Raw genomic sequence first — 15,554 nt, 5'->3', positions numbered from 1 at the left:
TGGTTAGACCAGTAGTGTCTTAACCAGATTGAATTTAACACGTATACATTAGACAAATAACTTCGGCAATTTCTGAAAACCAGTCAATATAAATAATACAAATGTACAGAGATTACAGGTGGTAGCAATTAAATTATTAGAGCTTTATGTTAGCTGAAAATATAATTGTGACCAAGGCTTCACAGTAACCGTGTCTTCTCCTCAAGTATGGATGGATGTATTCTCCAAAAGTTCATATCAATTACATTACAGTATTCCACAACAACTTTCTTCCTAGATTTTTCGCCAGCATCTCCATCTTTATGAAACACCATCTTTTCTTCCTGTGTACAAGAGTTAATATCTCAGCTTTGACAGTTTTTTAAGGCAGGATGCAAGAAATCATGCACGTTAGTAGCTGAAGCCCGCTAATGGGGTCGTCCTCACAAAATCTTAGCCAGAGTGCACATCTTTTAAGCTTGAAACCATTATTATTTATGAACTTAGCTCTATAGGGACAAGAAAGCACATCACAAAAAAGAGAAGGGGCAGTGCAAGATTCAGCAGAGCCAAACATGCCCCAGATAATAGGATTGGATGAGACAAATTACTAAATTAGCTAAAGGGCTTGAGTCGGCTCGACACCTTAGCTGACCCCAATGAGGCTTTGTTGAGTGGATGTCCGGTGGGCTTTTCTTCATCATAATACATTTTCTACATCATAACTTGTTGGTCGATTACCCAGAACATTAGAAGAATAACAGGAATTGCAGGCTAGCATAAAAGAAAGTGAAGCAAGCAACTCGAACAACAAAACCACGGAAATGCATGTACTCAGTAGATAAGAATGGTTTCAGGATCATATAGTGAAAAGCAACATAAACCATCTAATAAATACCATAGATTAAATGATTATTTTGCATGGTTATATGCAAATGGTAAAATAATATAATTTATCTGGTTAGACAGGTAAGGTTCCAACTCCCAGCTAGCATAACAATTTGCCAAGTCCAGGGGAGCAAGCGCTAAATAGCAAAAAATGTTCAGTGCAATTGTTGAAGTCGATGGTAATGATGATGTGATCTGGTTCGATTTTGCCATATGGCATGTCCTTAAAGTGGAGTCTAATTGCTAGCAATGTCCATGACCTGAGCTAATCCAGTGGGCTTGTATATTAAGTGCTGGAGCAAGATCCTGAATCCAGGTAGGCTTGGGAAATCAGACCCGTCAGGCTGCAGACTAATGGTTTAAAAGTCTGGATCAACCCATTTAAAGGCCAGAGTAGGATGATCGGTCAGGTGATCAGGCGGTTGTTTTACACATTCAAATTGGTGTTGGATTAAATAGTAAATAAAAGTCAAAACCTCAAGTCTTGTATATGTGCTATCCCCAACAAGGATAAAAAAAATAACATGATCAAATGAGAGCAAGGAACAAATAATAATATGATCACTTGTGTGTGTGTACGCGCGCGCGAGAGAGAGAGAGAGACCTTGTCCCAGAAAACAGAGGATCCCTGGCGGAACATGATTGGTAATGTGTTGTAGTCAATGCCAAATTGCTGCTTAAGCAGTTCATTTTTCTCTCGTGTTTGAGTACCCTGCATGAAGAATAAAACAGCAAAACAGAGGGCTGAGAACCACACTTATAAGGATTCTTAGTCTCACTAAATCATTCAATTTGCAATTACAAATTTATGGCTCATACATAAGCCAAATGTGTAGAAGAAGGGGATATTCTCCAGTCCTAGCCTAATGTTGTCTGCATTAATGAATTCAAATATTAAGGTTCTGAAGTCTAATAGTGTAATTTAATATCCATAACATAAGATTGCCCCTAGCATGATATCCAAGGACAAGGTTTTAGTAAGTATTGAAAAGTGTACAAGTTCTTGTTTCCACAGTCAACTTCATCATGTCGAATATTTTGGTCTTTTGAACTCTTGATGTATTTATTTTGAAAAGGATTAAGTTTAAGATTGAAGGGCCCGAGAGCCACCCCATATAATACTGGTATATACATCATTGATATCAAAGAAACTTCCTATCGTGTACCATGCTTTCTTTGCATGATAGTCACAATTATCAGACCCCGACTTTAAACCAACTTGGCAACTTTATCAAGATGGTTGGTCAAAGTCACTATATCAACTGTTGGGTCAACTCACTGAACCAATTGAAACTAGTACAAATATTTTAAATGTATAATTAATTCATGCATATAATAAATATAATAATGGGAAAATTAAAATTTCTTTTATTTTTTTTCATGACGTGACATCTTGAGATTGTGCCACATCAGCAGTAAGGAGGTTTCTTCTCACCGGTGAGGACCCAAGTATTGTTCGAAAAAACAACTCCGAAATCAACACAATAATGATCACATCTATACATAATATGATAGTGATTTGTTCACAGATGAGGTAGCCCGTGGACTTGCGCCTCCAAGCTTACAAAACCAATTTTCAATTCCTTGGTGGGCATTCCTTTGAAAGAGAACGATTAAAACCAATTTTCTACTTCCATGGAGTGAAGAATTCAATGGAAACAACATTATACGTATCGCATGGAAAGGACAAATATATAGAGATAATTTGGAAAGTGAAAGGACAAAAATGAAATTCTGTTGAAACATGTACATGAGAGGAATTAAATTCACGCTTTGGTATTAAAAACAATAACATTCCTTAGACAAGATAAATTCTTGTAATCAAGTCAGAGAATTTAGCACCTTTAAATAGTCTTGAGCTTCGCTTTTGCTCTTTCCAGACTTCACAAGCATCCAGAAACAAGTGTTATACTGATTGTTAATGTGGCCTGCAAATTCACAAAGATAAAGTACCGAGCTTACAAGGATGTCCTGGAAATGAACAGATTTTAGCACACCACAGAGATAGAAATTAAAACTTTAAAGGAATACTTAATGAATTACTTGGTCCTCCTTTACAAAAGATAATATAAAGAAATCTCAATATTCAAAATTAACCCTTTTTTTTTTTCTTTGGACAAAAAAAAAAAAAAAAAAGGTTGAGAAGATAGAACTAACAATCCACTTGTCTCCATGCTATATAATCTCGAACAATCACAGCTGATGGGTAGCATACAGCTCGTCCATCAAAATATGGCGGGTACCTCAACTGTTTATGTGGAAAGAATTCTTTCCATTTGAGTACATATGTGGAAGAGAAGAATGATACAATGAGGGACACTATTTCACTGCAGAAGTGATTATAAGAGTAAGTCCAACATAGAATAAGCAGTCAGATTGATCATTTAAACAAAGTTTCCCAAAATAGTACTGGGACCAGTGAGGTCATGTTTGACACGGCATCCAGAATGTGCAGAAAGTACTTCTAGGGTAAAAGTCATTTTATGCCCCCCCACCCCACCCCACCCCCCGGGCTCACATGCGCACACCAAATCATCCCCAAAGATCAGTTTGTTGGAGGAGGGAGACCTTTAATCATGATTGTAGGTGGCTCCTAAATATCAGCATGTTCTCAACCTACAATTTCAAAATTCTACTAAAAAGATGCCGTAATTGTTAGTCTAATCCTATAAGAAATGTTTTGAGATTATCATGCTAAACTCAAACCATTATCTGTGTAAAAGAGACTACTTTAAAACCACGTAAGGAATAAGGTCAAAAAGCACCTATCACCATCTGCAGTGATTACATGGAAGTGTTTCACCACTTATCACTTCTGTCATTCAAAAACAGATACACCACAGAAAGTTCCCATCAAGGGAATCAAATGTCGACTTTGACAAATAAGCATAATCTTCTTATCCTTGGGACAATATGTAAAGTGCTCTCAGATCTTCTCAGATTGAAAGGGATTTGGCCAAAAATCAACTAACAAAATGTATGCCTAAAGTGAGGTATCCCGTGTGGAAGATATATTGGCATCCAAACTGCGGTACATATATGCTATGAATACCTTGCATATATTCCTTGTGGAAGATGGATTTCTCCAGATCTCCCATCTTAACTTGAGTGTTACCTGACAAACAGTATAATACGGAGAGTACGAAAATTTTAGGAACTAGAAGGGAAATTCTGGAATAGAAACCTGGCGCGCCTTTGATAGAACTGAGTATCCTTCTTCAAGATGAAACTGACGTCACAAATATAACAATTTAAGTACATAAATGCGTAGAATCAACGGGTTGAAGCTGACACAATAACTTAAGTACCTGTACTCATCACTGACCCCATATGAGAAAACTATATCCTGAAACTCTTCCACCACAGCCACTGCACATGAATTCATAAGGTTCAAGGCTTGCTCATCGTTCGGCTTCTCAAATTCATGAACTTCAGAAAATCTACCAAAAGTCATAAAACTGAATTACTGAGTTCCAATTGCAACATCTTAGCAGACTAACCAAGCAACAAACCTTGCATCACATAAAATAGCAACATGGTCTAGGAATAAACTAATTTCCATAGTTGGAATAGCCCTTTTTCTTCTCCTGTAAGAACTCACACACCCAATTAAATACATGCACCCACTGTGCCCCCAAAGTGGACTTGAACCCTCAACCTCCCATAAAATAATGAGGAGACATTAATCCCGCAGTAATCTCATGGCTATTTTTTATTTTAACATTTGATTGTAAAAAAAGTGGTCATTCAATATGGTCATTCTTAACTTTAAAATTTCAATGCTCAACAATCTAAAACTCTGGCGTCATATTCCAAGATATAGTAACAGAGAAAATTAAACGGAGCAAACACATCTTCCTGCACCATAAATTTGATACGGCCTATAGCAACCATTTTACATATGGAACATCACCGCTGAAATATACCAAATAAGAGCGATTCAATTTCAATTTGGAAATCTTTAGGACCATATACCATAGATATTTTTCTGACATTTCAGAAAAAAAGAAGGAAAAAACTAATAGAGAATTGGTCAGGGTTATCATATGTTCTTAAAAAGGAACTCAATAGGTCCAATATTGATAGACTATCAACACGGATAACATCATTTGAGGCACTTGAAGCAACAAGAATTATACTTTTAAGCATATAGGGAGTTTACCTGTGAAAATGGCAGCCATCAATTCGAACCACAATCCAAGTAGATGGCATCAACTTGCTCTCGAATTGGAAAGACTTAACATATTCAGGTTTAATTTTGTTGATGTCTTCTCCAAAATATCCAAGTTCTTTAATGAGACATGAGTGCTCACTCCAAAAGCTTCTTGCGGCTATATTTTCTGAATGGACAACAATCACCTTTTTTCGCAGTCTTCTAACAGGAGTTCCATTATCCTTGTACTTTACAATATCTTCTGCCTGAATAACAAGATAAAAAAAAAAAGGGTTTCAGCTTGCCAAGTTAGAAGTCATACACAAGGTCATGTGAAGAAGAGCATTAAAGGAATTTTAAGATGCAACATATTTTATGTTTCTGGTCATATCAAATGATATTTCCAAGAAACGAAACGGACTCCAGTTTTTGTAGTTAAAAGTAAATTGTTGATAAAGCCAAGTTCTCTAAAATCCCAAACCAGCATTAAGATCTTGGTCTTGCATTCTGGATTCCAAACCTGGGTGGAGTATTAATGTGTTGCCAAGTAAGTATATAATTTTGCCAGATGTTATCAACTTATCGTAGATTCTTGTCAAGCTCCAGATATGACCGAACAGCAAAACATTTTAACAGGATAATTTCACCCAATCTGGACTTGTCCTGTAAAAATCTTCGCAAAGTTGATTAAATAGATCTAAATATATTGATTTATTTATATATATATATATATATATATATATATATATATAGTTTGTAATGAGAACTTTATGAATTTTAAAAGGGATATAAAGGAAAGATCATTGCAGAAGAGATCACTAGGGATGGTAAGGGGCCGGTTTGGGATGAGGAACGCACCACCCTGTAAGAGGAAAACGTTTCCCAACCCATCCTAAGCCTGAGACATGGTATAACTTTGTCACTTCCAAAATCCATGCTCTAATGCGGCATGGAGAACACTAGGTGCAGGGTGCAGTTAAAACTGATCTCGGTCTGTACCAAATACAGGTTTATGATGATTCCTGAACCTACCTCTAATCTGGAAAATTGCCTCTCAAACCCATCTCAATGCATAGTTACTCTTACTCAATTAAGCGAACCCGTTACATCCTCAATTCCTTTATCCATGCACACACACAAATGGTTCACTATGAAGTACTACAGAGTTAACATTCAGATCTGCCAACATGATGTCTAAAATAGGCCATGTTAGTTGCCACTATTTGTCTAGAAGTAACTTCTGAACTTTAGTTAATGAGTTATGTTGTTACTTTTAGAAACCAAATTATATTCCTATTAATCAAGCAATTCATAACTTTAATGCAAACAAAAGAAGGATAACAAAAAGAAAAAATGAAAAAGCAAGTACACTAAAGCCTTGGAGAACTTGTGTATAAAAGAGGGATCCTAGACTACTCTTTGTGCAACTCCTAAATTGTAAACTATTTCCAATGTATAATATTTGAGTTTTCTAATCTGAACTTGTTCCAACACAGCCAGGAGTTAAATCATGTCGCGATTGTGGTTGTCACCAAGATTATATGAAGACACACAGAATTGCAGTTTCAGAGAATAGGCATCACTTGTTCAAAATTTTGCAACTAAATCACATCAACTATGAATCTTCTGGAGAGAGAGAGAGAGAGAGAGAGTACGCATGTTAGGCACTCCACTATGGGAGCACAAGCATCATTGTTCATGCATAGAATTTGTTCACTTCATGGTGCTTACACCACATAATTAAAAGCCACGGGGTAAAGTGGATAAAGATGGAGAACAAAGGGAGATGGCATGCAGCGCAGGGGAAAGTGGAAGAAAGGAAACATGTTCAGAATTTAGGATTGACTCTTAAAGGGTAACATAGGAGAAGCTGACTCTAACAAGTGGTCCTTATACTTGAGGCGTAGAGGTACTGGTCACCTGGAATCAAGGAAACTATGAGCTAGTCATTTGTATATAAATCTTGGTCAAGAGCAGGATTCTCTATCCAGGGATACTCTAACTCAGAAGTTCTAGTAATTGTCATTAGTTGCAATTTTTCTGTTGCTTGCAATTGAAATATACATAACATGGTGTTTCCCTTCTCAAAACCAATGGGAACAGGATATGCCACTAGAGCTGAAGCATTTAGAAGGCCTTTAAGAGGCCTCAAATTTGGGATTCTAGTAGTATTTGATTGAGGATAATTCTAAGATGGCAGTCAGATGTGCTACAGTTCACTGGATGTTGGCAGCACTGACTAATGCATGGGATTGTGGATTTCTTGATTTCCTTGGAAGCTGAGATAGAAGTGGAACCTTCTTTCAACAAGATGGTTGATGTTCTGGCCAAACAGGAACCTATTAAAATGGAGGGTTTTAGAGGTCATTTCCACCCTCCTTGAGGGGTTTAGATCATTTTGTTTCGGCAGGGGTTGTATCTTAAAATTGCATTGAGTGGTTTTCTGTCTTCTTTTTCTTTGCAGATCCTTTTTCATTCCCCTTTCCCCTTTTTCAATGAAGAATGATTTCTTATCCGTTACGCTTTGTTAAGTCCTTATATTTTAATAATTTTGAGTTATTCCTATCCAGAAAAGAATAAATGAGTCTGTTTTAATTTAAGGCATAAGTTATATTGCTTCAGTAGGCTCTTTTGGGATCCGCTCCCCTTTTGAGCGCTTTTATAAAATTTTACTTATCAAAAGAAAATATATATATATATATATATTGCTTCAGTAGGCTATATTCACACATTGGCTGACATGTTTTTTTTTGGGTTACATAACTTCATTTTCAGCATTAGGCTCAGTTCTTAGAAATTGAAGTCCTCGGGGCGAGGCAAAAACCCAATTACGGGAACTGCCATCCCTTTGCCTGACCATGGAAATTAATTAGTTCGGCTTATAGGACATACTTGGGGCCAAAACTAGGGTGAGAAAAAAATGGTCCGGTATCTGACATGAGAGAACAACAGGATTTGAGCAATAGCACATCGGACTAAGGAGATAACAAGGACCATCTTCAATGAGCAAATTGGAATGGAGGTCCCAAGACCAAGGCATGGGGATTTTATCACTCAAGGCACACACCTGATATTTCAATTATACCTTGGTTCAAAATTTTATTTTTCTAAAATAAAAATCTAAAATCATATTTAGTTGCAACACTAGAAGAAGTAATTAAATCCAATAATAATTCATGGAAATTTCTAACAAGCAGTAACTAAATGTCTGAATCAATATGCTTGTATCTACGATAACCTCAAAAAAGAGTTGTAACAGAGAGAAGAAAGAGAAGGGTGTAAATGATAAATATTTTCAAGACCAAAAACTAGATTTGAAAAAATGGAACTAAAAAGGTAAAATTATTTACCACTGATTGCATATGGGTAAGAACATTTGATAGTTTGTATTCTATATGTTCCAAAAGTTGCTATTTATGTCCTAAGAGAGTATCATAACCATATATGCCAATTAAGATGTAATTTCAACTCAAATTTGACTTACTAGATGATTGTAGTCGAGATATGAGAATGTAGTATGGAGTAAACATCTCTTTTTCAACACCTTCTTCTAAATAAACTACAATTGGATTGTTGAACAATTTTCGCACTTTCAATTTTCAAAAACTATGTCAATTCAAAATCTTTATCCATAATTAAAATTTTGATGATTTAAAATCTATTAGAGACGAAGTGCAAATCCTGGCCACATTTAGATAAATAAATTGAAATGACTTACAAGAATGGATATTTATCGAAACCAAAAAAAAAAAAAAAAAAGGGAAAAGAAAAAAGAATGGATGTAACCTGTGTCTTGAGAACACAAGACCCTTGGCGGAACATGCTAGGGAGCTTTTTGTAGTTGATACCAAACTGTTGGAAAAGCAGCTCATTTTTCTCTTGTTTCTGTGTGCCCTGCAGAAATGACAGATACAACATATATATATATATATATATAGAAGGCTTAGAAACAAAACATGGTGATCAGTTTACTGGTTAAAGAGGAAACTTCAAAAGATGAACAAAATGTATCAAAATTGTCATCTCTTGGGATATAGACTAAAGAAAGCATGACAGAGTTGCCTTCTCTAATTGTCTTTTCCTATAGATGTTCATCCAACAGATCATTGTTAACGACAAAGTTGCAAAGTTTGAAATTGAATTATGCTTTGACTACAACTCTATCTATTTTGAAATCATTTTAACAGTTGAAGAGAAACAATGTGCTTGTCAAGTTTGATTCATCGACCTATCAATCAAAACTCACTGGAGTAGGTTCGAGTATGTTCGAACAATCGATGCTTCACTCAACGTTTACTGTTTTCTAAGTTGTTTTCCTATTCAAATTTTGATCAATTGATGAGCTTAATTTTTTAAAACATGTTTAGACATTACTTTGAGCCTTTTAGATATCAAACATAGATCATAGGAGGTTCATCCATCAATTCAATAATCTAACTAGATTCCTATTCTGCTAAGGTCTCTTCTTACCTTTACCTAAATATGTGATTTTGCTAGACAAAAATATAGGCATGTTCTTCATTCTTCATCTTTGTCATTTTTTTCGGTTGTAAACATGACTCAAGACATTTTGCTCAACTTACAACCCTAGTTTTGCATAGGAAATTGCCAACTCCTGACTCAATATCCTAATACATATTTTATATATATATATAAAAGTGCTCCCTAAACTTGTCTCTTGAAAAGATTGAAATGTACAAGATCACAAACTTAACCAAATCGCATTTACACAAGATGCCAAAAAGTTGAGCACCCTCAAACAAACCTTCTTAACCTCTTCCATTTAAACGCACCATAGAATATAAATTGAGTTATATGTTTTGCTTTTGGTCATATGATAAAGGAAACAAATTACTATCCTTATTTCTGAAGATCAAAATAGATCCTCTCTGAAAGTACATATACAGAATTTTCCTAGGAAATCAACGAGAACAATTATATAACCCATGCAGTGCTACCCATTATAGAGAAGTAAAACTACATAAAGGGGAGCTAACATGAAAGAATTGCTAAATTGACTACATATAAACTATATGTCAGCACCTTCAGTATCTCTTGTGCTTCTTTCTCAGCCTTTCCACATCTAATCAGCATCCAAAGACAAGTACCATACTGGTTTTTTGTATGACCTGTTAAAAGAACATATGAGTGATAGGTTTAAATCCATCAAAATAAATAAATGTTATCATCATTTTCATGTTTTTGTTAGAGTTTAGGCACCTAAATATTTTTAACGAAACAGAGTGCATAAGACATGATCATTGCTTGGTATAATGGTAAAAGCTCAACTGAGGACATGAGTTCGAGTCTGAGAGCAACCACTTTATACAAAGTAATGCCAGAGAGAAGGTTTGTTTCTAGTTCAATCCTAACACCTCACATGGATTGGATCAACACTGGTAAATGGTCCTTTTAGAGTTTATAAAACATGAAATCCAAATTTAGATGACAAGTTTGTTACAGATATACTTAAAGTTGTGTAATTAGTTTGTTAAACTAGCTATTACTTACACTCGTTTTGTCTCCATGCAAGATATACTTGAAGAACCTCCATTGATGCACAAGTTATGACCCTCGATTGAAATGAAGGGGGAAACTTCAACTCCTTTTGAGGAAAGAAATATTTCCATTTTGTGACGTATACAGAAGTGAAGAATGATACAATGAGCGATAGCATTTTGCTGCAAATTCAATTCAAATAATGAGCTAATAATTGATATTTCACCCAAAAAAAGAAGAAAAAGAAAAGATAGATCTAGAAGAATCTCATTAAGACGAGCTGTGTTTTAAGGGGAAGCAATACACCAAGATGTGGGCCTAGGAAAAGTCTAAAAATAAGCCTTTAGAATGGCTTGTGCTCATGTATGGAAATAAAAATTATAATTTAACGATTAGGCTAGTTATGTTTTATAAAACAAAATCTTCGGTAGTAAGAAGATATATTCAATAAGTGAATCTAAGAAAAATGAGGATGTGTGAAATAAATTGAGGTAGTACAAAAAACAACAGAACAAAAAGAATAAATGTGTGAGAATAGAAGCACCTCTAACAGTCTAACCATAGATGAGATGATGGAAAGTTCTCTAACGTGGTTTTACCATGTGTATTATACAAAGATGAATGCCCTTATGACTTGGTATGGTGCAGTAACTTGATCCAAGTTCACGGCATGAAAAGGATGAAAGGCCTAAAGAACACAGGTCAAGGCTGTGAGAAGACAAAACTGCTTAAGATCTTTTTTTGGTAAGGCATAACTGCTAAGATTGAACATAAATGGTAAAAACAATTCATGTAGCGAACCCCAAGTACGTGGGCTTTATTGACTGAGTTGAGTTAAACTTTGTGAAATTGGAAACAAAGAAAAGGAAGGAAAAAAAGAAGAAGGAACTTTTCCAACAAAGCTCCAACTAGGAGAAGAGTTGCCTCAATCGAGGGGAAGAGCTGAAGCCTCCTCCCTTCCTCTCTCAACCTGTTTTTGAAGGTTAAGTTCAAAAATTGATGCAGTCGTTACCACTTATTAAGTAGATAGATATATTTTATTTTTTGAAAATCTCATACCTTTAGGCTGGGATCAAACTTCTGATACCTATAATTGCTTTTCTACATAAAGTTGCTTTTCAGCTGTAAGCTGCAAATAATTCCATAATATGGCAGTACACAATGTAAGAAGTGTTATGGTCAAGCCATCTCCTAATCTTTGGGACAACAACAGTCCTAACAGCTACCCGCATCACACCCATAAATGAGACTCTACATTTCTATATTTGATATTAAGATCTTACTTTACTGAGCCAATAAATCAGAACAGCCATTTGACACTAACCAAGCATCTATAAATATAGCTGCTAAACCAGATGATTGCACAGAGTTCATGTCATACATGATAAGCAATATATAGTTTTGTCACATTTGTTTTAAATCAACGAAAAATTATACATCTATAAACGATAAACAGAGTAATGTAAACTTTAAGAGTATGATTGGGAAAAAAAAAAAAAAAAAGAGGAGAAAAAGAAATAAATTCAAATGAACAGCCTTGACATTATCTATATCTAGCACATAAGATAAATAACTTCCACAGGAATACGCATTTTAGAATTTAGTCCACAAGGCACATGGAAATTTTAGAATTTAGTCCACAAGCAACAAAAACAATTGTTATTGAGTTCTATCAACCTAAATGTTAAAAGATTAGAATAAAACCTGGCACGTCTCTGGTAAAACTTGGATTCCTTCTTGAAGACAAAACTGCAAGTCATATGACAAAAAAAATATACAAGGCCTCACATAACAAAGTTAATGGTCTGTGAAAGAATCATAAAGTTATATAATTTGAGATAAAATGATGAATAAAAATGTGTCAAACCTATACTCATCACTGAATCCATACGAGAAGACTACATCTGGATACTCCTCTAAGACAGCAGTTGCACAAGAATTCATCAGATTCAAAGCTTTTTCATCATTTGGTTTCTCAAAATCATGAATTTCAGAAAATCTGCAACCCAGCATCATTGCATTTAATACTTACAATTAGGTACCAACTCAATGCAGGTTTGACACACGCACATGAGAGAGAGAGAGAGAGATCTATGAAATAAAATATCAAATGTTTGGGGCTACATTAGGCACCTAGGGTGGCGTAGAAGAAGTAGAGATAAAAACAAAAGCTGCACTGTGGATGAACAATCACTCCGCAATTCCAACAATATTAGGCATTTCATATCAAAATATTCATCGATGAGTAATAAAAGAATATCTTACGCCTAAACTATTAAAATTCACCAAAGAATCATAAAAAGTAAACTATTTCAAGTTCCTCAACACCGCTACCCCTTTTCACCACTGTATATTTACAATACAAATGTCAATAGAATTTTTATTCTTTATATACCTTTTACAAAAATAAAATAAAATATATTTATTTATTCAAAAAGTTAGATCTTTTGGTAAATTTTAAAAACTCACATCTAATCCCAAAAAGAATGTTTATTGATGGCGTCGCAAAAATCATATATCATCCCAAATAGTTACTGCTTTCTCTATTTATACAAAAAAATAATAATTGTTCTGGGCATTTAATATCTAACAAAAAAATGTGATGTGCATCTCTCTTACAAAAGTCTTCTTAAAGAGAGACTTTTCTAAATATTTTGAATATATTAGAACTTAGAAGGAGTACTTTTCCCTATTTCTTCATATTATGTTTATTTTTCTACTAACTGTGTTTTTTGTAAGTAGGTAGATCATTTAGAAAATTGCCAAATTTTGAAGATACAATAACGTGGTGGCATTTGGGATACATTTTCAATTGAAAGACTTATTTTAATCAAATCTACTTATACTTTGATGGTTGTTTGTATAGTATAAAAACATGCTTACTGCATACAATTTTTTTTTATTATTGTTGTTCAGTTGGACTGAAATTCATTATCATGTGAAGTTTATAAAATTTTTGATACACTTCTAAGTTTGATACACTTGTATACTTAGACTTTTGAAAACACAATTGAGACATAACTCAAAATGATTAATTTTAGATTTGTTGCAAATAGATTTTATAATTGCATGCATTGCATGTGCATTTTTAGTATGTGTGGGTCCACATAAAATTTCAGAGCTTTAAATGTTAAATTTTTTTAAGGAGAATCCAACCACTAATACCAAATTTTTGCAGGAGCCCGATATGGGTAATCAAAAAAGGGATAGATCGTTCCCATATATCACATCTTAGAGTTCACATGCTCACATTGTGGCTCAAGGAGAAAAACCACACCTCCACCACTCACACCAACATCATCAATCAAATATGTTACTGACCTTTTAGTGTTTCCATAACCAATTTCTAACTCTTCTTGTCGAACATAGGACTTGTTTTAAGTAACAGTTAATTCTCTAAATAATTAAAAGAAAGAAAAAAAACAGCCAACACGAATCACATCCACTAAACTCCCTATAAATCAATGCAACAACCTTTTCTCAACCACTAAGTACATACATATATATAGTCAGAAGATTTGCTTCACGAAAACAAAGTAAACTACTGTTTTGATCAAGACAGTGGTTTTTACCTGCCAAAATTGCAACCGTCGACTCGAATAACGATCAAGTTGGGCAACATCACTTCGTCTTCAATTTCGAATGACTTCACGTACTCGTACTTGCTGTTTGCCATCTCAACAAACAGAGGTCTCTACTTTTGCTCTTCTCAGAGAACAACGAACAAACACTTGGAGGGCAATGCCGTTAAGCTATATATAATAGTAAAACATATCCATATTATTATTGGCATAAGTTGCAGCAGTTCTATTTCTCCCGCCTCTCCTCACTCTCTCTCTGACTGTGCGTGTATACGTACATAGATTCTATATATATATATATATAAGCCTCCCTGCGTTGCAAGCAGAAGCAGGCCTCCCAGGAGTGTGTTAAGATCTGATCCTCGATGGGATTAAAAATTTAAAAGTCCATTATTAAATCTCTACCCGAATAGTTGCGATAAACCCACGTTATCAGATCTGCTAAATACCCTACCCGCAATATGAATCCAATAATGTTCGGGCTTTTTCTTTTCGTTTCTTTTCTTTTTTTCTTTTTTTTTTTCAAAATTTACTACTTTAAACATTGAATTATGACAATGAAAATTCGAAGTAAATATAGAAAGTTGCACAATGAAATAGTATAAAAATGTGCTTTTGATTTTATTAGTAATTTAGGACCTTGGAAATTTCAAAGTAAATATAGTACAAAAGTGTACTTTTGATTTATTAGAATTCCCGATTTATTAGAATTCCTCTTTGCCTATAGTAGAGACCAATGAACCAAATTAGACAAATTTAAGCCGTTTTCCAAAAATGAAATTTTCATATAATTTGAAATATCTAATCAAATAAATTTTATAAATTATTATTTTATAAAATTTATTTTTGAAATATGCTAAAACCCATACTGTTGAAAAAATATTTACAGAGGGGAGAGATTAGGGGTGGGCAAAAAATCAACGAATCCGTGAATCCGATCCGATTGGGCAAAAAATCTGTGAATTCATGAATCCGATCCGATCCAATCCGATCCGTACGAATCAGATCGGATTGCCAGTCCCACGGATTGATGGCGGATTCAAAAAATTGAATCCGTTGTCCCACGGATCAGTGGTCAATTAGGCTGTCAAAAATCCGATCTGATCCTGAATCCGTAATATATATATATATATATAATATTAATATTATAGTAATATCTTTACTCTTTGGTAACTAGCATATATATATATATATATATATATATATACACTAGTAAAAGGCATGTGCGATGCACATGATGAATGTTTTGTAATTTATGAAATTTTTCTTTTCATATATTTTTTAATTATTTTATATAAATTATTTTATTTTATTTATATATATCCTTATCTAATTAGATTTTTTTATTAAAAAACTTATAATAAATAGATAAATACATAGGTTATATGTGATAGAGTTCTATTTTAAAATTAATTAATAATTTTTTTATATTAAAAAATAAATACTGAAATGCT

General features: G+C 34.2%; 1 protein-coding gene across 1 annotated transcript; it reads right to left on the bottom strand.

The window, feature by feature from the left end:
• Positions 1-70: 70 nt before the first annotated feature.
• LOC132284494 (tRNA(His) guanylyltransferase 2-like) lies at positions 71-14,732 on the bottom strand. The gene is made up of 13 exons (XM_059786605.1): positions 14,092-14,732; positions 12,387-12,518; positions 12,224-12,268; positions 10,532-10,701; positions 10,064-10,149; positions 8,807-8,914; positions 5,030-5,286; positions 4,176-4,307; positions 4,052-4,096; positions 3,025-3,194; positions 2,710-2,795; positions 1,472-1,579; positions 71-323 (listed from the first exon to the last, which is right to left on the bottom strand). Exons 1-13 carry the CDS (start codon positions 14,193-14,195, stop codon positions 180-182), a joined length of 1,587 nt encoding a protein of 528 aa, XP_059642588.1. The 5' UTR covers positions 14,196-14,732; the 3' UTR covers positions 71-179.
• Positions 14,733-15,554: the final 822 nt, after the last annotated feature.

Source organism: Cornus florida, unplaced genomic scaffold (genome assembly GCF_030987335.1).
Source record: "Cornus florida cultivar Cherokee Brave unplaced genomic scaffold, ASM3098733v1 CherokeeBrave_3.0.0_Hap2_Chr11, whole genome shotgun sequence".
Classification (NCBI taxonomy): Eukaryota; Viridiplantae; Streptophyta; class Magnoliopsida; order Cornales; family Cornaceae; genus Cornus; species Cornus florida.
This window is presented reverse-complemented; position numbering and strand designations above follow the sequence as displayed.